This window comes from Diabrotica virgifera, chromosome 1 (assembly GCF_917563875.1).
Source record: "Diabrotica virgifera virgifera chromosome 1, PGI_DIABVI_V3a".
In the NCBI taxonomy this organism is placed as follows: domain Eukaryota; kingdom Metazoa; phylum Arthropoda; class Insecta; order Coleoptera; family Chrysomelidae; genus Diabrotica; species Diabrotica virgifera.
This window is the reverse complement of record NC_065443.1, coordinates 307,300,971-307,324,458: the sequence shown is the minus strand read 5'-3', so window position 1 is coordinate 307,324,458 and position 23,488 is coordinate 307,300,971. Positions and strand designations below refer to the sequence as shown.

The window sequence follows — 23,488 nt, the reverse complement described above, 5'->3', positions numbered from 1 at the left end:
CTGCATGCGTTTAATACTAAAGCTAAAGAACTAAATATGCTCATCAACACCGAGAACACTAAATGTCTAGTAATTTCCAAAGGACCCATAAGATGAAAATTAGAAATTGACTCCAAAACTATGGAACAGGTGAATGACTATGGAACAAATATCTTGGAGCGGAAATAACAAGGCTATCAAAATCTCTCAAAAGAGTCAGAGAACAAACAATGAAAGCAGCTAGAATCTCGGGATGCCTGAATGAAATCGTATGGAAGAACAAATATCTAAATTCTGAAAGCAAAGTCAAAATATATATAACATCAATAAGACCTATTATAACATATGCGGCAGAAACAAGACCAGACACAAATAGAACGTTACAAATGATGAGAACAGTTGAAATGAGAAGACTTTTTTTTAGGAGGTGGGAATTTTCGCAAGACCGTCTGGGAAGGTGTCCCAGGTGTGTCGGATTCGGTCCGTCCTATCTGTATCACGGGCCGCCTACCAACTCAACCCACCCTGTCTTTTCTCCAGCCGACGGCTCTGGGACCGCTCTTAGCGAGCATATCTGACCCGTCGACCTTACTCATAGCTCCCCTCCGGCACTCCTAACGTGCATTCCACGGATTAGTTGGCCCCGAGTCGACCCCCCGCCCACGCCCCGCACCAGGCCGGTCAGTCAAGCGACCGTCTGGCGCAACCCGTGCGCAGGTAGGGCGACCAGGATGCCCCAAACCCGGATGGAAACAACCAGAAGATGTCAGTTGGCAGTTACGAGCAACTCCAGTCGTTCATACTTTCATCAATGCACTCTTTCTCGTCCGCCCTGTCATACTTTCTCTCATTCAACTCCACTCGCTCATACTTTCATCTATGCACGCTTACCCATCCACCCATTCAATTCGAAAATTAAAATGGGACAGTTTGTGTAGGTCGGATGTAAAAGGTCCTTCCCCACTAAAATGAGAAGACTAGAAGTATACAAGGCAAAACTCTACGTGACAGAATAAGAAGTGAAGACATCAGACAAAACTGTGGAATACAGGACATAGGAAGGTAGGTCAGACAGAGACGAAAATATTGGAACAAACATATAAAAAGAATGACCACCACAACGATGGCCAGAATGATGGACCTCATCGTCCTGGGAAGACTTGATGGCAATAAACAGGCAGTAGCCTACTAATCGATCATGCTAGAAAGAAGAAGTGTAATAAAGTAGCACATTGATTTGCTTCAAGACTTTATAAAATATTTTAAAAATACTTACATCTTAAGAAGCAAGAGCACAATCCTGTCACATTTATTGACTAAACCTCTATAACTAGCCAACAAGAGAGGTACATAGTGTCTTTCCATAAATTCCGGCCACTTCCTACACAATTCCAAGTATAAAGACAATATTTCCGTTTTAGTATCACAATACTCTCCTAACACAGTTTCCAAAAACTCCGAATGTGACGTTAACATGTCTAAGATAAGCCTGCCGTCCTCCACTTCCAAATGTTTACTTAAAAGCTGTATCAAAAGCTGCAGAGCTTGCAAAAATACCGGCTGTTTGGAGACACCATATTTTAAACAAAACTTAAAGTATAATTTAACTGTTTCGTTGTTTGCAGTGCTTTTAAAATCGACATCTGTACATTTTTCTTTAACTTTTTTCAGTACCTGTACAAAAACTTTCGTAACCTCTACTGCTTTATCAATTTCTACCTCAGACTTGACATTTTTCTTGAACAAATATATCTGTAAGTGTACAAAAGTCACTATGATATTATTTACTAACTTATCAGCCACCGAGTCTTCTAAAACTTTTGTTACTATAGCGTCCAATAGATGCACGTGGAATATTTCAGTAGAGTCAAATTTCTGGACTTTTTCCCACAACTGTTGGCAGTTCTCAACAGGCATAGCTACTTTTATCAAAGCGACCAGGCCCTGGTAATGCTCATGGAAGTGCTGGCCAACCTTTTGAGGCTTTTGTAAGGTTTTGTTTAAAGACGGCAGAATGAGATCGTAGACTTTTTTGAAGAATTTCTTGTTTGCTGCTTGTTTAGAAAGAACTGCTAGTAAAGGAAGAAGCAACGCTTTTTTGTCACACACTGATTGGAGTTGTTCTTTGACATGTTCTATGTTTGAAGACTGTTTTTCTAGCAGGAAACTCAATAATTTGGTATTATCTTTGTGTACGTCCTCCAATTGTAGCAGTGCTTTAAACAATCCATTATCAACATTATTTAACAAATGATGGAATTTTTTGAAAACTTCTAAAAATACCGAAGACAGAGGTGCAACATTTTGTTGACTATTAGCTAGATTTGTGAAATACACTGTTAGATTTAGGATGATTTCTGTAGTCTCACCGATGGATTCTAGAGTGCACAGTTCTGCAAATCTGTTCAAAGTATAGCACAAAATGCCTACCACCAAACTATGTTGCGTATATGTAGCAAAACCTTTGGATATTGTTCTTAATATGACAAAACAATCGTTGCATCCCAAACCAAACCTAGGAAGAAGATTTTTTAACTCCAAAGACATATTTTCGTACTTTCCAGGTTTCTTAAGAACCTTCAAAATGGAGTTCGACAATTGTTCTCTATAAAATTTCAAGTACTCTTCTACTTCACACTTTTCGTCTATCAAATACGTAATAATGTTGACCAAAACCTTAGTGATATAACTGCCGGACTGTTCTCCTTCCATATTTAAGAAGTTAACAGAATTTGCCAAAGTAGGATGGCTCAAAATCCTCTTAAGCACCTGTGGATCTGATAGATTCTGCTTAATAATACTTTTACAGAATTTCTCGAACCTTTCAGCAAACTCTAATGTCAAGATTTCATTATTTAGAAGATTTGATGTATAAAAAATACCAGCGTCCAACACATTTAGCTTTAGGTCGCTGTACATGTTCGAATCAATATGTTGAATGAATGTTTCTATGTCTCCGGTTAAAAACTGTTCACTAAACTCTTTAATAACTTCTATTCGTCCTTTAGCCTTATTTAAACATGTGATTTCCTTACAGTCTAACCAGTTTGTAGCATATTCTTTAAAAGAAGACGACAAGGCATCGCATTTATTAATAAAACTAACTATTGGACCAATTTGTGTTTGCTGATGCAGCAAATTCGTCATTACAAAAGCGACATATGTCTTAAATGCTTTAGATGGTTCATTTTTGTCCAAAAAGGTCAACAACCCAAGCACTGTGGGACTTAAGTATCGGTGTTTTATGGAATTTGTATGAATGTCTGAAGAAACTTCTTCTTTGAGCATTAGATTTTGGAATATATCTTCGTAATGTTTTTCTCTACTATTTTCTGATTGCATTTTTGATAGCTCCTCGACAAACTTGTTTAAATTTTCATTGGTTATTTCCAGAATGTCGACGACATTCTCAGCCACGCTTTTGTCAAAATGTTTTAGATTTAGTACTCCGTTAATCCATATATTTATTTCATCAAAGCATCCTTCAAATATTGACGTGTTTCTGAGCAGCTTAAACAAGACACTTTGGGTAGCAGCATCGGAGCTATTGTAATATATCCTCAACAACAACGGTACTGTACAACGAAACATCTTTGAACTCACAGTGAATGTGGATTGATTTAAATCAACAAAAACGCTAATAATTTTCACTTGTAGCTTCTCTAACGATTCCTCAGCTTCACTCAACTGGTCGCTCTTTGCAAGAAGATCTGACAGTTCAGTATCACTGCTACCGAGAGATTCCAACAGTTCAGAAGATAACGATTTGTAGTGACTGAAGATGTCGAAGATGATCTCCAGCAATTGAATAGTGCTGAAAGGTGAGTCGTCGTTCAAAATTTCCCAGTCTTTTAGTACAGTTACAGCATTGGGGAAATTTTTTGCTAAATGTTTATTTAAAAACAGCTGAAAGTTATTGTGTTTCTCCAAAGTTAGGTACCTTTTTGAAGCTGTCGAGTATTCCTGCAAAGCTCTGAGCATTTCGAGAAGTAAAGAGAGAACATATTGTTTTACAGCAGCACTTTCGAAAGTGTTGTTTTCAGGAAGTAATGTCTTTAATATTGGTAGAGGTAGGACAAGACATTGTACCACCTGGAAAAGCTAGAAATAAAAAAAATATTATTATAAATTACAATTAAACTATGAAGGAATAACATCGCAAATTCAAAATGGAAATAGGCAATAGGCCATCACAGGGATTTTTTGCCAATAAAGGTCTACGTCAAAGATGCAGTATTTCTCCAACCTTGTTTAATACACGGTATTGGGCAAAACAAACAGTACTGAAATTCGTATGCCTCAAATTTGTATGTGTCAGGTGCCGAAACGTACTGAGTGGTTTCCGAACGTCTTTATAACGTATGTAAAGGGTTCAGAATGGTTCTCAGTTTTGCAGAAACAATTTTTATGGCAAAGTACTATTTTCGATCATACGGAAAAGGTTAAATTCAACAATGGTTTCAGCAAGAAGGGACAACCTGTCACACTGCCAGGGAGTCTCTTCGAATACTGCGCGATCATTTTGGGAGTTGCCACTCACCAGAACTAACGCCACCAGATGCGTACATGTGAGGAATGCTGAAGGAGTCAGACAGATCCACCGTCTGCCATTTCGGAATTGCGGACTAGAATTAAAGATTTTTTCGTGCCAGAGGCAGTGGCGTATCTAGAAATTTGCCTTGGGAGGGAAAATTTGCCTTAGGGGAGAACTTGCCAACTAAAAGACATAAAAAAGGTAAACTCAGATTACATAAAAGACATAAATAATAACTTATAGGCATTAAGTTTCCTTAATTTTCCTAACTAGCGTGTTTATTGGGTTGAGGTTATCTTTCTGTGGTTTGGGTTTCATGTCAGCTAATACATTTTTATGTTTGAACAATTTTTTTTCTTTAATTTTGGACCTTGTAAGGGTGGGGGGGGGGCTAAATTCCCTCATTTTCCCTCCCTGTAGATCCGCCACTGACCAGAGGGCATCTTTAACACTGGAACGTGCGTCGTCGTAAATAATGTTTGCAAGGCTATAATAAACTTACGTGCATAGAAATCGGCCCACCTAAAAATTTGGTCATTTTTGAAGTCTCGTATTTCCTAAACCTGTAGGACGATTTAAGTGATTTTTTTAATATGTTATAGCCTTATTCTTCAATAATATCGCTGTAATAATATTATTGTTAAACAGGTAAGTGTTATTTTATACCGGGTGTAACAATGATAGTGTGTTTTTTCCTCAAAGTTCGAAACACCCTGTGGAATATTCTAGCGTATATAAAATATTGAAATTAAAACTCTGCTGTAGGCTTAGGCTTTCTTAACGTTCTGCTTTTTGATTCATTCGCTTATGTTGGATAATGAAAAAGTTAGGTAGTTTAACAACTAGCAACGTTCTTCATCAATACAGGGTGTTTTTAAATAAGTGCGACAAACTTTAAGGGCTAATTCTGCATGAAAAACTAATCACCGTTAGGTTTATAATCACATGTTCGCAAATGCTTCGTTTCAGAAATACGGGATGTTGAATTTGTTCGTACAATTTGACGATTTATTTATTGCTCTAAAACCACATGAGATATACAAATGAAATTGGGTAGGTTTTAAGAGGTAATTATTGCGCATTTTTTGGCATACAGTTAAGAATTTTATATTCACCATTGGCGTGCATACGGGTAATATGACCGGGTAATATGACCCGTATGCACGCCAATGGTGAATATAAAATTCTTAACTGTATGCCAAAAAATGCGCAATAATTACCTCTTAAAACCTACCCAATTTCATTTGTATATCTCCTGTGGTTTTAGAGCAGTAAATAAATTGACTGTTTGTAAAAAAAATTCAACATCCCGTATCTCGAAAACGAAACATTTATACATATGTTTATAAATGAAACGGTCATTATTTTTCATGCAGAATTTCCCCTGAAAGTTTGTTGCACTTATTTAGAAACACCCTGTATTGACGAAGAACGTTGCCAGTTGTTAAAATACCTAACTTTTTTATTATCCAACATAAGCGAATGAATCAAAAAGCAAAATGTTAAGAAAGCCTAAGGCTACAGTTGAGTTTTAATTTCAATATTTTAAATACGCTAGAATATTCCACAGGGTGTTCCGAACTTTGAGGAAAAAACACACTATCATTGTTACACCCGGTATAAAATAACACTTACCTGTTTAGCAATTATATTATAACAGCGATATTGTTGAAGAATAAGACTATAACATATTAAAAAAATCACTTAAATCGACCAACAGGTTTAGGAAATACGAGACTTCAAAAATGACCATATTTTTTGGTGGGCCGATTTCTATGCACGTAAGTTTATATCATGTATACTAGATATATAAATAATTAAAAACATTTCCATATTCATTTCAGTACTGTTTATTTTGACGCATACTGTATATGTTGAAGCCATTGCAACAACGGAAACACAAATGTTGATTTATGGGTGTAGACCTTGGAGAGATGTATTTATATACCTTGCAGTTGCTGAGGACCAAGTCATCATAGTTAATGGTGCGGATATATCCAAAGAATGGAAAATACAAGACTCCCGAAAAAGATTACAGAATGAGTTCCACCAAAATACCAGTAAGAACTCAAAAACTCTAAAGGGAAGGAATAACTAATGCAATGAGCCCAAGAGACCTTAGAGAGGGACAATGGAGTAAACGAATAGCATGCATGGAAATTAGGCATCAGACAATGACACAAAGAAATCTTCAAACAGATATTTTAAAACTTAATAAAACCGAAATTTTGAAACCATAATATTCCACTGGAAGGATATACTTCTATATTTCAGTTTGTTCAGAGAACGTGATAAACATCCTTACTAGTTTCACTCTCATTAAACATAAGTAAAAGATGGTTTTGCTTGTTTTTGATTCAGAGGGATGCACAATTACTGGACAGCTGTTTCCACCATTTCAGCCTTCCTCAACAGCGCTAGCCTGCAGTCCTCTGAATCGAAAAACAGCTCGACCATCTATTTAAGGGGAATTTCAAAGATCATTGAAATATGAAAAATATCCCAGGTACTCGGCTGTTTCTCTATGCAGACGACACGACTCTGCTCACAACAACCTCTCGATACAACCCAAGACTCCTCTTCAGAAGAGCCCAGGCTCTGTTGGACGGGGTCGGCGAATGGTGTTGTAAGTGGAGAGTCACGCTGAACGCGAACAAAACAACAACAATTGTGTTTCGCGCCCCTTCTGTGTCATATAGAATCATAATTAATGAAGACGACCAATATCCACTGAGACTGTTGGGAGAAAGGCTTGTTTTTAGCCCGACTGCGAACTATTTGGGAGTACTGTTCACCAGGACTCTCAACTGGGACGCAGATCTAAAGGCAACTTTAGATAGGGTAAGGAACAGGGCCAAACTTCTCAACCCTCTCTCGGGAAAAATTGGCAAGACACACAAGAAGACTCTCATTCACACTTACAAGACCTTTATTCGACCCGTCATGGAGTACAAATCATGCATCTACTCTCTTTGTGCTAGATCAAAACAAGAGAGGTTGTTGGGGGCAGAACGTAGAATCTTGCGTAGATGCAACTATGAGCACTGGCGATACCCCTCAAACGAAATCCATAACATCTCAAACATCCCCAAAATCACCGAGAGAATAAACTCTCTGAACAGGAACTTCACAATCAAAGTAATCAACGGCCCCCCCCTCCGACACACAAGAATCTCTCAAATGTTCCTGTTCATCTTCCGGCCACGTACTCTGCCGAACGCCCAAACACAAAAAGATTAATTTACCGTCTGCTCTAATGCAAACATGCATTGACGAACTCCCGGCAGAGTACGAAAACATCCTTGAGGCTACTCCGTTAGCCTTCCGTACCCACCTATAACATATCCTCTTCCCTACCCCGAACAGGGAGAAGTTGGTTTTTTGCGGTTTTCCAACTTCATTGCACAATTATACCTGTTCGTCCCAAGAAAATAGCCGCAACTATTTTCTCCACTCGAACGCTCACTGTCCACGCTACGCTCAAAAGCCACCTCCTGACCGCCCACGAGGGACGCAGGTTCGCCTGTCGTTGTACAATGGTTTCTAGGGAGACTGGTCGAGAGCAAAGCACGGACAGTACACGTAAATGTCTATGGAACCAACAACAATCCATCAAAACTTTCTTCTCTGTTGACTTTTAGCCTTCTGGACACCACCGTCCGGCATAACCAAGGAAAAACACCAGGATACGACACTTGCCCCAGTGTGTTTTTCGGACTGTTTGCTTTTACTGCCACACAATACATTCACGACAAACCCTGAAGAGGACAAAATCCTAAACGGGGACGCACATTGAACGCATTTCTTCTTAGCAATTATCTAGACAAGCAAATCAAACAATGTTGGACTGGATCATTGAAATTCCCATTGGGACGCGATCCAGCGACATCTCTTAAACAAATTGAAAAGTCTCAGATGCAGAATTCACCACTATAATAAAATTAAAATGGTAAATAGTTATTTAAATCTGAAACTTTTCGTGTTGAAAGTTCTTTCTGGTACATCATGAATCTGCGACTTTTACAATTTATAAGACTAGGAAAAGGACAGAAAGAAACTTTCTAGTACTCAAATATGAGTAAAGATAGAAAAGTAAAAGACGGTTTTGCTTGTTTTCGATTCAGAGGGTTGCATAATCGCTGGACAGCTGTTTCCACCATTTCAGGCTTCCTTAACAGCGCTAGCGTGCGGTCCTCTGAATCGAAAAACAGCTCGACCATCTATTTAAGAACTTTCAACACGAACAGTTTCAGATTTAAATAACTATTTACCATTTTAATTTTATTATAGTGGTGAATTCCGCATCTGAGACTTTTCAATTTGTCTCATTAAAGATCTTCAAAGGGTGTATATATGACTATCTCTGAACGAACTGAAATAAATCAAGCATCCTAGTACCGAATCACAACAAAATAACTCGATATGGATGCCGTAGCGACATCTGCTCAAAACAATTCAAAGTTTTATTTCCGGAGAAATAAAACCTCTAATGAGACCAAGTTTCTGAATATGCCTTCATTAGGGTGGCCCAAAAATTTCAAAATTGTAGAACATCCCTAGGCACCCTCTCATTTTTTTACTTTGCCTAATAGAAGTAAATCCCTAAAGTTTCAATGTCATAGGTGGAGTGGAAAGCAGTGCTCAAAGTCTTCAAAGTTTTGAAAATTTCGCAATTTCGTCGAATTTTCAAAAATTAATATCTTACATTATTTTTTTGTTTCAGATGCTGAAATTGTGAAAATTGTGCATTTAAAGACAAGTAATTGATATATATATATGTAAAAAAACTGATAATATTTGTCTTAAAAGACTATTTTGTTACTAGTAGAAAATACGAGTCAAGTGCAAAAAGTGAACAAAAGTAAGAACTGTGATTTGTGCATGTGCGTAGTCATGGCTTCGCCCTCCACTTCAACGCGTAAAGCAGACAATATTTTTTTAATTGGAATAAGAGAATTAGAACCCATATCTCAGTTGAACCAACTACCTTCTGTAAGGCAAGTTCTTCTCAGATTTCATTTTTTCCTAAACGAGAAAAAATCCATAAGGAATGCTAGCCACTTAACCTTGGAAGAAGTGATGTCAGTATGGCAAAAGGCTGCGATTCCTACCAGATTAAAAAAACATTGTATTGAAAAAGTTGAGAAAATACACAATGAATGGCTTATGCTAAAGAAAAATAAAGGAAGAAACTCCGATGCCCAGAACAAAAAACAAAATCTGTTTGTAGAGCAGCTCGATCAGCTTTTTGATATTGCTCACAGTGAAGCCCTGGTTATGTGTAAAGTAGATGAGGACAGACAGTTTCTAATAGATCAAAGAACTGACAGAAAAATGATCATAACATCAGAAGACAAGGAATATAAAAAAACAGGAGAGAATCCTTGAAAGAAAGTTAAAAGAACAAAAAAGACTTCAAAAAGCTCAAGAGGGAACCGCTTCGCCTCTGGTGACTCCGACTGCTTCCTGCCAAAGTTCAGAGGATGATTCATCAGATGAGTGTACTCCAGTAAAACACAGCTCATCAGAAGAAGAGCTGTATAAACCATCATCATCATCTTCGGCATCCCAAAGAAACAAAAGAGATTCACACACAGACTTGTCATCTCCACCAATCGCAAAGAGAAGTTTGTTTTCCACACATGTTGTTAGTGCATTGGATCGCAACAAAGTTTCTGATAGGGAAGCTTTAAGATTAATGGCTCCTATCGCAGCAGCTCTCGGTCATGATCCCAGTGAATTGCCGCTCTCAAGAAGCACTATTCAACGGGAAAGGAAGGAAGCACGAAAAACTATATTTCAAACTATTAAAGAATCTACCTCTTTTGATAATCCCGTCATTGTACACTGGGATGGAAAAATTCTTCCTGATATTTTGGGAAGTGACAAGGTAGACCGTTTGCCTGTCATAGTATATTGTCCTGCTGACAATACAGATAAATTACTTGGTGTACCAAAATTAGTTGGTGGTACTGGTGAAAATTCAGCTAATGCTGTTTATAAAAAGCTTACTGAATGGGGTTTGGGTAAAAAGGTAGTGGGTATGTGTTTTGACACAACATCTGTAAACACAGGGTTGAAAAATGGAGCTTGTGTTCTGACTGAACACCTAGTTGAAGGAGAATTGTTATGGCTAGCATGCAGACACCATGTTTTAGAGATTGTACTCAGTAAAGTATTTACTTTCTGTTTTGGTCCCTCCAGTTCACCTGATATACCTATATTCAAAAGATTCAAAGCAGCATGGCAATATATCAGACAAGATAGTTATCAGTCTTTGGGAAACATTCCTGGCAGTGAAGATTTCAAACAATCTGCAGTTGATGTTCTCCAAGTTGCCTTAAAAGGCAAAAATCAGCCTCGGGATGACTATATGGAGTTGATTGAGCTGGCTTTAATTGCTTTAGGCCACACTCCAGCCAAAATTCATTGGAGAGCTCCTGGTGCGGTACACCACGCCCGTTGGATGGCTAAGTTGTTATATGGCATCAAAATCTATTTGTTTCGTGATGACAGTGGTTTCGTGACAACGCAAAGGGAGAAAGCTCAGCTTGAACGCTTTGTGAAATTTGGAGTTCTTGTCTACGTCAAGTACTGGGTAGAAGCTACTTTAGCTTCAAATGCTCCATGGTCAGATCTCTCACTGTGGAATGATATGACAAAGTACCATGATATTGATCCTGAAGTAACTGAAATTGTCAAAAAGGCTTTCAAATCTCATCTTTGGTATCTTTCGGATGAGTTGGTTGGTTTGAGTCTGTTCTCAAAAAAAGTATCTGTTGATGATAAGGTGGAAATCGTTGAAAAAATGAAATGTGAGCCTGCTGAACGGAAAGTGAGAGGCAATTCAGCACTCCTAACTGAGAAAGCGCGTTTGGCTGATTTTGCTTCAAAAAGATCACTGCAGTTACTTGAGAAATTGGAAATCAATACCAATTTTTTCACCAAAAACCCAGATGAATGGACCGATGACCAAGAGTATATCAAAGGTCAAAACATCATCAGAAATCTGAAAGTTGTTAATGACTTGGCTGAAAGAGGAGTAAAGTTGTTTGAAGAGTTTAACAAGCTGTTAACAAATGATGAAGATGAAAAGCAGGTGCTTCTCCAGGTCATAGAAGCTAACAGAAAGATGGTGCCTACAAAGACTACAAAACAAGCGATCGTCGATAGTTTGAAAATATCAACAAAGGATTGATCGCCCACAGCAAATTCTTTTCATGAATATCATTGCATTGTTTTATTGTACCTTTATACTGTAAATAAAATACATTTAGTTTACTTACTTTGAGCTGTTTTTTCTTGATTTTTAATTCCCTCAAATATTCCGATTTTCTAAAATTATGCCTAACATAAAATGTCTTTGAGCACTCCTTTCCAAATGGAATATCATCTTGAAATTTTGCATAAATACTATTAATATTATAAGTAAAAAAGTTAGAGGGTGCCCAGGTGTCTAATATAACTTTGAAAAATTAACATTATAATGTGGGCCACCCTAGCCTTCATGGTTTCTATTACTTGTTAACCAAGCGAATGCTGAATAAGAAAAGATACAGGGAGGTCTAAAATTTGCACCTCGCTTGCTGCCTATTCAGTGTGGCAAAATTCCAAGGAAAACTTGGTAAGAGAAATTAAATTAAATCACTGAATATGCTAACAATACTGTGTTGTTAATAGACATTATAGAAAGTACATGAGAATCAATAAACGAACAAAAAAAGATCTACACATTAGACAGGCTTACATTACTTTTATTGGAAGCCTTCCAAAGTTTTATCTGTGGATCCATTATTGCATAACACCAATTATTGAAATATGGTCGTCTAAAAATTGCAATTTGGTTCTTTACTCTATTAACATGTACATATTAATAAACTTGATAAAACCATCCAGAAATTTGTAACTGGCTTCTTACCCATCTCGGATAGAGTTATGATGGTAACACTCAAAACAGCCCAGTCTAGAGTCAATATAATTCAAGTATATGCTCCCACAGCAGATAAATCGGATGAAGAACTCGAACAGTTTTATAACGAATTACAACAAGCTTTAGAAGTAACCAAGTCTAGAGACGTTACAATAGTAATGGGAGATCTAAATGGAAAAATCGGTAGAGGAAGTCAAGGTGATTTTATTGGAAACTTTGGACTGGGCACTCGTAACGAGAGAGGAGAAAGATTGGCTCAATTCTGCCAAGAAACCGATTTTATTGTCACGAATACTTATTATGATCTGCCGACTAGGAGACTCTATACATGGAAATCACCAGCAGACAACCAACATAACGTCATCAGAAACCAAATTGACTACCTTCTCATCTGCAAACGATACCGAAATTCCATAAAATCAGTAAAATCATACCCTGGAGCTGATGTGAGATCAGATCACAACCCAGTTGTAGGAAGGTTTAGAATTAATCTAAAGAAGCCTGTGGTTAAAACTAAAGTAGAGACGATACAAGTATCTCGTTTGAGAGATCCATCAACAAAAGAGCAAGCCACACTAAAAATTAAAGAAGAGTTCACCAAAATAGAAATTATTCCTACTGAAGATACGAACAGGAAATGGCACATGTTAAAAGATGCTCTTATCCGCACATGTGAGACAACACTAACACCTAAACTAATTAAGAATAAAAATGAATGGATGACCGAGGATATTCTAGATCTCATGGAAGCAAGGCGATCTTATAAAACCAAAGACAAAACCATGTATAATATTATACACACAGAAATAAGGAGAAATATCAGAGAGGCAAAGGAAAGATGGTATAGTGACAGATGCGCAGAGATTGAACAGTTGGTAGAGAAACATGATAACTTAAACCTTCATAAGAAAATTAGAGAAATAACAGGCACAAATATTAAGAAAAAATCAAACATACTGCTGGATAAAAACGGCAAAATAATTATAGATGTCGGTGAAAGGCTTAAAAGATGGCAGGAATATATTCAAGAGCTATTTAAAGACGAACGGACTGAGATAGTACTAGAGCAGGAAAAGTTCGACAACGCCCAGACATAACAGAAGATGAGGTATTAGAGGTGATAAAGCGAACAAAGAACAACAAGGCAACAGGTCCTGACCAAATACCTGTAGACATAATACGGTTAATAGAAGAACAGCAAATTGGAATATTGGTCGACTTATTTAATACAATATACAGTACAGGAATCATTCCCAGAGATTGGCTGCTGTCAACGTTCATAACACTGCCAAAAAAACCAAATGCAAAAGAATGCCAAGACCACCGGATAATAAGTTTAATGAGTCATACACTCAAAATATTTTTAAAAATTATACACCGGAGAATACATAACAAACTTGAGCAGGACATAAGCGACACGCAATTTGGATTTAGAAATGCAATGGGAACGAGGGAAGCCCTGTTCGCTGTAAATGTACTTGTGCAAAGGTGCATGGATGTTAATCAGCCAGTATATATGTGTTTCTTGGATTACAACAAAGCCTTCGATAAGGTCAGACATAACCGCCTTATCTAATTACTTGAAAAGCAAAACTTAGATATGAGGGACATCAGGATCATTAGTGCTATCTATTATAATCAGATCGCTGTGGTAAAAGAGAACAACGCCTTTTCAAATGAAATCCAGATCGAAAGGGGCGTCAGATAGGGCTGTGTCCTGTCTCCTACATTGTTCAATTTGTATTCAGAGGAAATAATCCAGGAAGCACTAGAAGACCTAACCACGGGAATAAAAGTAAATGGCCGACCAATCAATAATATACGGTTTGCCGACGACACTATTTTATTAGCCGAATGTCTTGAAGATTTACAACAAATGGTTGACAGAGTGGTAGAAGTCAGCCAAGAAAACGGATTGTCCCTAAACACAAAAAAGACACAATTTATGGTAATCACAAAAGCTCAGCAGCGCCAAGAAAGCATAACAATACATGGAAAACAAATTAAAAAGGTTGAAAAATATAAATATTTGGGTACAATAATTAATGAAACTAATGAGTACACAGAAGAGATTAAAGCAAGAATAGGACAGGCAAGAAATGCTTTCAACAAACTGAAAAAAGTACTCTGTAGCAGGGAGATTACAATTTCTTTAAAGATAAGACTTCTGAGATGCTACGTGTTCTCCGTATTATTCTATGGGTTGGAGGCTTGGACATTAAAGAAGGATGTTTCGGACAGATTAGAAGCCTTCGAGTTATGGGCCTACAGAAGAATATTAAGAATAAGTTGGGTGGATAGAGTCACGAACATCGAGGTGTTGAGAAGAATAGGAAAAGATAAAGAGGTTTTAAATACAGTTAAAGTCAGAAAACTACAATATCTGGGACATGTTATGAGGGGCGAGCGTTATAACTTGTTACAATTAATAATGCAAGGAAGAATACAGGGTAGAAGGAGTCGCGGAAGAAGACGCATCTCCTGGTTAAACAATTTGAGAGCTTGGTTTAATTGCACTTCTGCTGATCTCTTTAGAGCAGCGGTATCGAAAGTGCAAATTGCCGTGATGGTTGCCAACCTTCTTAGAGGAGATGGTACATGAAGAAGAAGATTAATAAACTTGCCTTACCTGTATATCACTTAAATCCTTTATGCAGTATTCAAGACAATTGGGTTGTAGCTCTTTAACCAAATTTACAGCAAATTTCATGGCATTGACCCACTTCTGGGATAATCTGGGCTCCAAATATGATTTTAAATTAGTCCATAGAGTCTTAGCGAGATCTGGACACGCTCCACATATTTTTGTGACTAGTTCGGAAGCATATGAATGTTCCCAAGGCCTAAACATAAAAAAGGATTATTTCATTTAGATTTGGACTTGAAAAACAAGGATGATAACAAACATCTTAGCAAAGTAATTTAATCCATTTGACTCGATTAAGATTTTAATTCTTGCAAAATTCATTCTTAGAAGAACTGGATTACCATGTAGCCATAAGCAACAGATTCCAATTGATAGGAGAGGAAGATCATAATGTAGACTTGGAACAAGCGTGGCAGCAAGTGACGTCAATTATAGAACAAGCAGCGAAGTAAACCAATGAAAGAAGAGGACTCGCTAAACATGGAAATGGTTTAACAAACAATGTGAGGAAATGCTGGAAATAAACTCACAGAAGACTGAAGAAAATGCTACAAAACCCTACAGATGAGAACAATGCAGATTTTCACAGACAAGGCCACTACTCAGAACTAAAAAGAGAAGTTACATAGAACAGCAAATAAGAGAAATTGACATAAGTGGCGAGAGGAATCAAATAAGGCAATTATTTAGGGAGTCAAGACATTCAGATACGGTGGGACTGTTGGAATAACACAAGCTAAGAGAAATAAAGCAGGTGAACGAATGATGATGGGAACACAAATCGTCGAACAAGGTAAGGAATACTTTCGGAATCTACCAAATATTGAAAGTAAGATGGAGAAAGTAGATATTACATTCTATTCTGCAGATGTGGAAATACCAGCACCAACACTTTAAGGAGTAAGAATGACATAGCATCTCGTAAAGATCACAAAGCGCGAGAAAATGATGGTATAAATGGAGAATGATAAAAAAGGAGGAAACGTTCCACATCAAAAATGGTATTACATTGTTCTGAGAGTGTGGTAACAACAGAAAATGCCTAGGGAATGGAACGGAAGCGTCATAATACCCATTCATAAGAAAGGAGGTAAAGAAAAATTTCGAAAATATGGAGGTATATCGCTTATTAGTACAGCATATAAAGTTCTATCAATTATCTTGCTAAAGAGGCTCACTCCATATTCGGAGGATATTCTAGACCAGTGTTTTCCAACCTTTTATATCTGGCGACCCATCTTATGTTTTTTCATATTCGCGACCCATCCCTCACCCATGATGATATATATGTACGATATTCAGCTACTGTAAGAGCTACGCTGCGACCCACCTGAAATCAGCCCGCGTCCCACCGGTTGGAAAACGCTGTTCTAGGCGACTACCAATGCGGCTGTCGTGCTGGACGGTCAACAATAGATCAAATATTTACAATCCGAGAAGTATTAGAAAAAAACTGGGAAGTCAACCGAGATGTACACCAACTTTTCGTAGATTTCCAGTAAGGATATGATTCGATAAAAAGGAGCAGAGAAATGGGAATACCAAGACAATTAGTAGATCTAACTTAAATGTGCTTGACATACTCACATGCACAGGTAAAACTAGGGAACGGAACATCGATATCAATTAGTATAATATCAGGACTTAGACAAGGAGACCCCTTATCACTGTTGCTATTCAATTTGGCCTTAGAATAAAGTTGCAATAAATAAAATATCACTAGCTTAACTGGCAGTTAAGAAGAAGAACGTTCATTCCTATGTAAGATGTAAATGGACATAACAACACTACTTACCTATCTAAACTTTCTAGCACAGTGTACATCAAAGCATTTTGGTTTTTCTTTCCTAAACCTACTAGAGGGTCTTTAAAAATTATTCCATACTTGTGGTTTGTACAAAGTATCAATAGAAATTCATGGACGCTCTCATTAACTTTGGATTTTTCAACTTCATTTACCTACAAATTGAAGAAAGTGGTACATTGATAATGATATAAGTGTTATAATGAATATTAATGTAATTAACATTCATTAAGACCTGCAAAAAAATCTTTACATTGGCAAATAAATCACTAAATTCGAAGAAAAAATTGCATGTGTTCTGTCTGAACCTGTTTAGTGTTTGAGAGGAGAGGTGATGACATACTTGCGTCGGCAGGTGCCTGTAGTTTACTGAACGCTTATTTTCTTTAGTCTATTCTGTGAGTTTGTACTGAATATATGGTTGGCTTTATACAAGTAGTCAATGTGAAACTTCTAGAATCTAGAAGAATTGATGTACAGACTATGGGGCGAACGAAACTCACAAATGAAGAGAACGTTTATGTTTCAACTTAACTTGAGAAAGGGGACTCTGTAATTACCATAGCACATGATATTGGTGTTTCAAGAGATTAAATTTATCAATTGAAATGGTAGGATGCGTCGTAGCCTCCTGGGACTGTCCCGGAAAGAAAACCTGGTTCTGGAGCTCCTAAAAAACATCACTAAGACTGACACCATCATCAGGAGTGTAATAATTTTGAACATTCCATAATTATCACAGAACTCAAAATTAAATATGCTTAGGAAGTATTAATTTGTAAAATTAAAATAATAATTATCCTGATTTATGAGTTCTATTGATTTCGTAAAGATTTTTTTGTCTGCACTCTAGATACAGGGTGGGGCATTAGTGTGACAAAGTCCAATTACTCGTTTGTTGTAAGAGATACAAAAAAAGTTGTTTAGGTAAAAGTTGGGGCACACATAGTACCATAATTTAAAAACATTTTCAAATATACAAGGGCGTCCGTATTGACAGGGTGACACAAACTTATGTTTTTTTTTTAATAGAACACCCTGTATATTTTTACATTTTTGAATTCTCCTCAGTTTCCTTTCTTAAAATATATGGTTTTGTAATATTATATGAGTTAGTTTAAAAGTTAGTTACGTTTTTTTGATAATTTCGTAGCAACATCTACACCCTGTAGACTTGTAGTGATTTGACATCAAATTTTCTATTTATCTTCAAACGATTTTTAATATAGTCTACTACTGTTAATCATTAACAGTATTGCGAAATGTTTAATTTTAGTATACAGAGTGGGTTGAAACTCGGAATGAGTATTTTCTGAGTTTTCTTAAATAAAACACCCTGTATTTTAGTATTGTAATAAAATTATATTTTATGGTAGTTTTTTTTTATTTCTTAAACATTCCCTATACCTAAGTGCTTTAATTTGTAAGTTATTCGTGATTCTTTAAGCCAAACATTAATTGCAACAAAAATTACGTGAAATTTTATTAGGTGGCCGTGAAAATATCCAATCAAAAATAATTTTTCGAAAAATAAATACATAATAATCTAGCCTGATCCTTAATTTATCAATATTTTATGAGATATCCAAATACATTCGTAGTTAAGGTTGTTGGTGCTTAAAATATTAATCAAACATACAAAATTCTCCCTAGTTGGCCATGACACAAAATTTGCTTAAACGTTTGACATTATACTATTTATGTAGTTCTAGTTGATTACTAATATTAATTTTTCTAATGAGGAACTGATTAAAATGGTTTTGTGCTAGGAGAGTATAACAAAAATAAGCTACTTGCAATAAAAATTTATCATCGGCAATTCCCTGATAGACGACAACCAAAAAGAGAAACTTTTGAAAGTATACTAAAACGGTTTCAACAAACTAGATACTTGATTGTAAGAACAGTTGTACTAATATGCAAATCCTCAGTGACACTAAGGATTACATTTAATTCATGTTTTCTTCACTTACAATAGTTTTTGTTCGATCAGATTTCATAATCTAAGTGTTCAGTTCCTTGAAACCGGTCTAGTATATTTTTAAACGTTTCTCTTCTTAGTTGTCCTCATATTGGTATCATCATATTATATCATATGATATCTTTTAAACTACCTCGTATAATATTACAAAAACATATATTTTAAGAATGGAAACATTGAGGAAAATCCAAAAATGTAAAAATATAATGTTCCATTTAAAAAAACATAAGTTTGTGTCACCCTGTTAATACGCACGCCCCTGTATATTTGAAAATATTTTTAAATTATGGTACTATGTGTGCCTCAACTTTTACCTAAATAACTTTTTTTCGTATCTCTTACGACAAATGAGTAATAGGACTTTGTCACACTAATGCCCAACTTTGTATATATATTTTCATGATTCTAAAACGTTTGAGCGTTGGAATGCATTAGAAGTAAAACATTTGCAGCAAAAACCAAAATGTTTACTATATAATTAAGATATAATTTACAGTGAAATTGGTGATTAGTGATTCACAAAAAAAAAATGTTGTAGTGAGCGAGCAGATAAAACTTTATTTGTGCAGTTTAAAAGTTTTTCTATGATAACAACTTACTGTAATAGCAGAATTCTTTTTCTTCTCGGCTCTAAATCCTCCAGGTCCTTTCCAATTGTACAAATTAACAATATCCCTAACTACGACAGTGTTAAATGTCTTCATCTTGGCTGTTTTCGAAACTGATGGATTTTCCAGAATAAATGTTTTCATAGCAGTAACCACCAAACACAAAGTATCAGCTGAATCAAATTTCAACCCACTGACAATACTGGTGAAAAACCCTTTTTTCTCAAGTAAAACTGACAGAGCTGGATAATGCCCATCTACTAGATAAGCTGTCAAAAATTTTATGAAATTATCTCTAGTACTATCTTTTTCTCCAGTATGTTTGGTAAGCAGTTCTACATTGGAAGAATGAAAGTTAATATGGATCAAAATATCTTTAGCCAAAACTGGAGAAAATGCGACCATGGCCGTTAGTAACTTCAAACACGATTTTCTCTCTGGTGTAGTTGAACTAAAGTTTATCATTTTATTAAGAACTGTTACATAATTGTTGAGTATGTATCTGCATGACTCGTAAGCAGAGCTATGGTATTGTGGATATAAAGTGTTGATTCTGAGCAGTATATTAGTTATTAAATCAAACACATGGAGTGGTGCAATTGCAGAATCAACTTCTAAAGAATGAAGAAGTTCCAAACAGTTTCCCCCACATTCCAGGTATTCGAAAATATAATCGTATTCTTCTGATTCTTTTATTGCTTTGGAAAATTGTTGTAAACCTATAAACAAAAAAAATGTAACAATAAAACACTGACAACGTTTGTTTTCTATACTTCTACAAAGTTTATTATAACTATGTAACTACAGCTGTTTCGGCACAGCGCCTTTCTCGAATGATTTAGTTTACTATGTGTTTGCATTTTTAAAGTCTTTAACTGAAGAGGTTGAGGAGTGGGGAGTTGTTTGTCTCGAGTTGGTCATTCAGAATTATATCTGTATTTTTCAATTTATTAATTTCCATAGATTCTAATAAAGATAGCTTAAGGCCTTTATTTTGAATATGCAGAATTTGAAACTCTTCATTAAAAGAATGATTATGATCTAGAAGGTGAAGTGCATATGTAGAAGTGTCTGTTTTTCTATTGTTGAAAGCCCTTTTGTGTTCTGCTATCTGTTTGTCAAAAGTTCTGCCAGTTTGACTGATGTAAGTTTTCGGACAGTCACCAGAAGTTAGTTTGTAGACACCACTCTGTAGTTGCTTTCTCTTTCGGCTCTTATTGTTCTTAATATATTTGCTTAAGTTGTTGTTAGTTCTGAAAGCTGGTGTTATTCCTTTCTTTTTTACGTATCTTTTTATTTTTATGTATAACAAAAGTATTGATGTGTTGCCAGTGGCGGCTCGTGGTAATTTAAGGAGGGTGTTCAATTAAAGAATGTAATTATACGAACGGTAAATACGCGCTGCAGGCGAAAAATTTTTGAGGCTTCGCCAAAAGATGTTCTGTAAAATGAAACCTATCTTTGACGCGATTAGTCAGGATGTCACACACTTTTTTTGTTTTGTGCAGAATATGATACCTACTGAATGATGGCGCTTCTTCGGTGGTGAAGGTGGAGGCAGAAGTTACGAATAATGAAATGGCTTTGTCAAAACTGTTTAAAAATCCGTTTATTTTAACGGCATCCAAAGACCGAGATTGAAATTATAGTTTTATTCTTTGAAAAGACTAAACATGGAAAACAAAATAAAGCATGTAGTTTATCACACCCACGTAATCACTAAGTTTTTCTATATTGTTCAACTTTAAAACAATGTTTAAACTTTTTATTTCTTATTGCACATTCTTGTACCAAGTTTATCTCCGGCCAAGTTAGTCCATTCTTTTTATAAGAAGTCGATTTTCAAAACTATTTGCATTTTCTTTTATAAACTTCACTGAATAAGGCTCCACCATCCTAAAAATCTACCTACCAATATTGTATTTAATAAAATCCCACAACAGAAAATGCCAAACTGTGAATCGAAACGCTTCGCCCCGGTCTCTGTGTGCAGTGCACAAAATGTCAATGTTTTAGGATACGAGAATCCCTGGTTCACGGATTTAAGAGCTCTCGTTCTTCTATAGGTTTACTGTATAGTCGCTGGGTTCAATTTGAATTCTGCACTTACCACGTGCATCTAGCGTAGCGGTGTTGTGCAAACAAATTATGTGATTAATAAATACAGTTATATTTTAATGATATTATGATATTTATGAGATTTAAGAAAAAATATTTTAATGATATTTGAGATTTTTGAAAATATGTATTTTAATGAAATTTGATTGGGTGTTCACTGCACAAGTGAACCAATGGAGAAACCGCCCCTGTGTGTTGCCTTGGTTAGCACAATCCTCCAACCTGAATCCCATCGATCATGTATGGGATATGCTTCAACGAAGAATTATTCGACATATGGGTAACATAATATATACACTCTGTTTTGTTTCCGAGTACATCTCATAGAAAAATGCGCAAACGTACCTTAACAGGGTATCAACAATCTCATTTTGTGTATGAACGACAGATGTAGAGCCTTAATAAAGCAGGGTGGACATAATACTTTCTATTCATTCTGTTTTTTTCTTATTACGATCATATTTTGTGATGACATTTCAACAACTTTGGTTGTACATTAAATACTACTAAACACTACAAATGGATTAATATTTATTCCAAACAATTATAGAAGAAATTATGTCTCTTTTAAAAACATCCCTAGCTTTTTCCGATGTGTGTATATACATATCGCCGCTTCGCAAGAACGTAGGTTTAAGTCAAAATTTGACGAAATTGACTTATTAATGCAGATCTACGAAAAATAAAAGTATCTATCGCATGAATAAAGACCTATGATGTTAATAATAATAGTCACTAAGAGATGGCAACAAGTGGATGGCCAGTGCTTGATCTAAACTTTTAAATATGTCATGCACAAAATGTTTGTTGGATGTCAGTGGTGGTGAATGTTGGGTTTGTGATGGTTGCGATCAAAATATTCATCATCAATGTGCCAATCTGACAGCATCAGAAATCAGGGTGTTGGAGTTGAAGGGTAGAAGAGTCCTTAAACTTTTTTGCGAATCCTGTGAGGATGGAATTAAAATGATTCCTATGATGAAGAAACAAATAAGTTCTCTTGAACAAAAGGTGGAACAACTTATTAATAATCAGGCCATGGACATGATTGAACAAATAAAGTCTTTTAGAAGTGAGTTGGACTCTTTGAATGGCTCTTTTCAGGTAAGCTTTAATGAACTTAAATCTGAAATTCGATCTGAAATATCCAGTTTGAAAGATATAAGAGTTACTCAAACAACTGAACCTACTGAACAAATCACAACAGACCAATCAGTGTTAAGTGAAATGATCGAGAGACAGAAAAGATCCAACAACATTATGATTTTTAATATGCCTGAGTATGGTGAGGATGACGATTTAAACAAAGCCACATACCTCTTGTCTGGATTAATGAACTCAGCCATTGATATTGCTGAGGCCGTACGAATTGGAAAAAAGAACAAAAATGGATACCGTTCATACAGAATTGTCCTTCGTAATCATAAAGACTATCTGGCAATACTCAGAAACAGAAGAAATATTGATAGGTCACTAAAGATTTTTATCGATTCAGATCTCACCCCACACCAGAGAACTGCATTAAACACTGTCAAGAGTGAACTTAAGGAAAGAGAGAGAAAGGGCGAACAAAACTTATTTATCAAGTACTTAAATGGCACTCCTAGAATAATGTCAAAAAACTAACACAGTCTTTCTCTGGACTGTGGGTTTATTTCCAAAATGTAGGAGGTCTCAGAACTAAGCTTGACCATTTGTTTATGAATGTTTCCTATTCTCACTACAGTATCATCATATTCAACGAGACCTGGTTGACATGTAACTATGCCGATGAAGAACTGCAGTTGTTTGACCTCAACGTATATAGAACTGATCGCTCCAGTGAAACAAGTTCATTCTCAAGAGGTGGTGGAGTCCTTATTGCAGTTCACAAGGGCTTAAGCAGTA

The 23,488-nt window shown here is 36.1% G+C and overlaps 2 protein-coding genes across 3 annotated transcripts in view; one reads left to right on the top strand and one right to left on the bottom strand.

Moving 5' to 3' along the window:
• The window catches only part of LOC126886036 ((11Z)-hexadec-11-enoyl-CoA conjugase-like), a 522,212-nt gene that overhangs the window by 433,639 nt on the left and 65,085 nt on the right, over positions 1-23,488 (top strand). The window lies entirely within an intron of this gene.
• LOC126886020 (nucleolar pre-ribosomal-associated protein 1) overlaps positions 1-23,488 on the bottom strand; it is a 44,380-nt gene that overhangs the window by 9,478 nt on the left and 11,414 nt on the right. Inside the window, exons 2-5 of the mRNA XM_050652860.1 lie at positions 19,475-20,202; positions 16,886-17,049; positions 15,073-15,286; positions 1,256-4,080 (exon numbers count right to left, since the gene is read on the bottom strand). Of these exons, the coding sequence (XP_050508817.1) occupies positions 1,256-4,080; positions 15,073-15,286; positions 16,886-17,049; positions 19,475-20,202 (3,931 nt within the window). The remainder of the gene's footprint in view (positions 1-1,255; positions 4,081-15,072; positions 15,287-16,885; positions 17,050-19,474; positions 20,203-23,488) is intronic.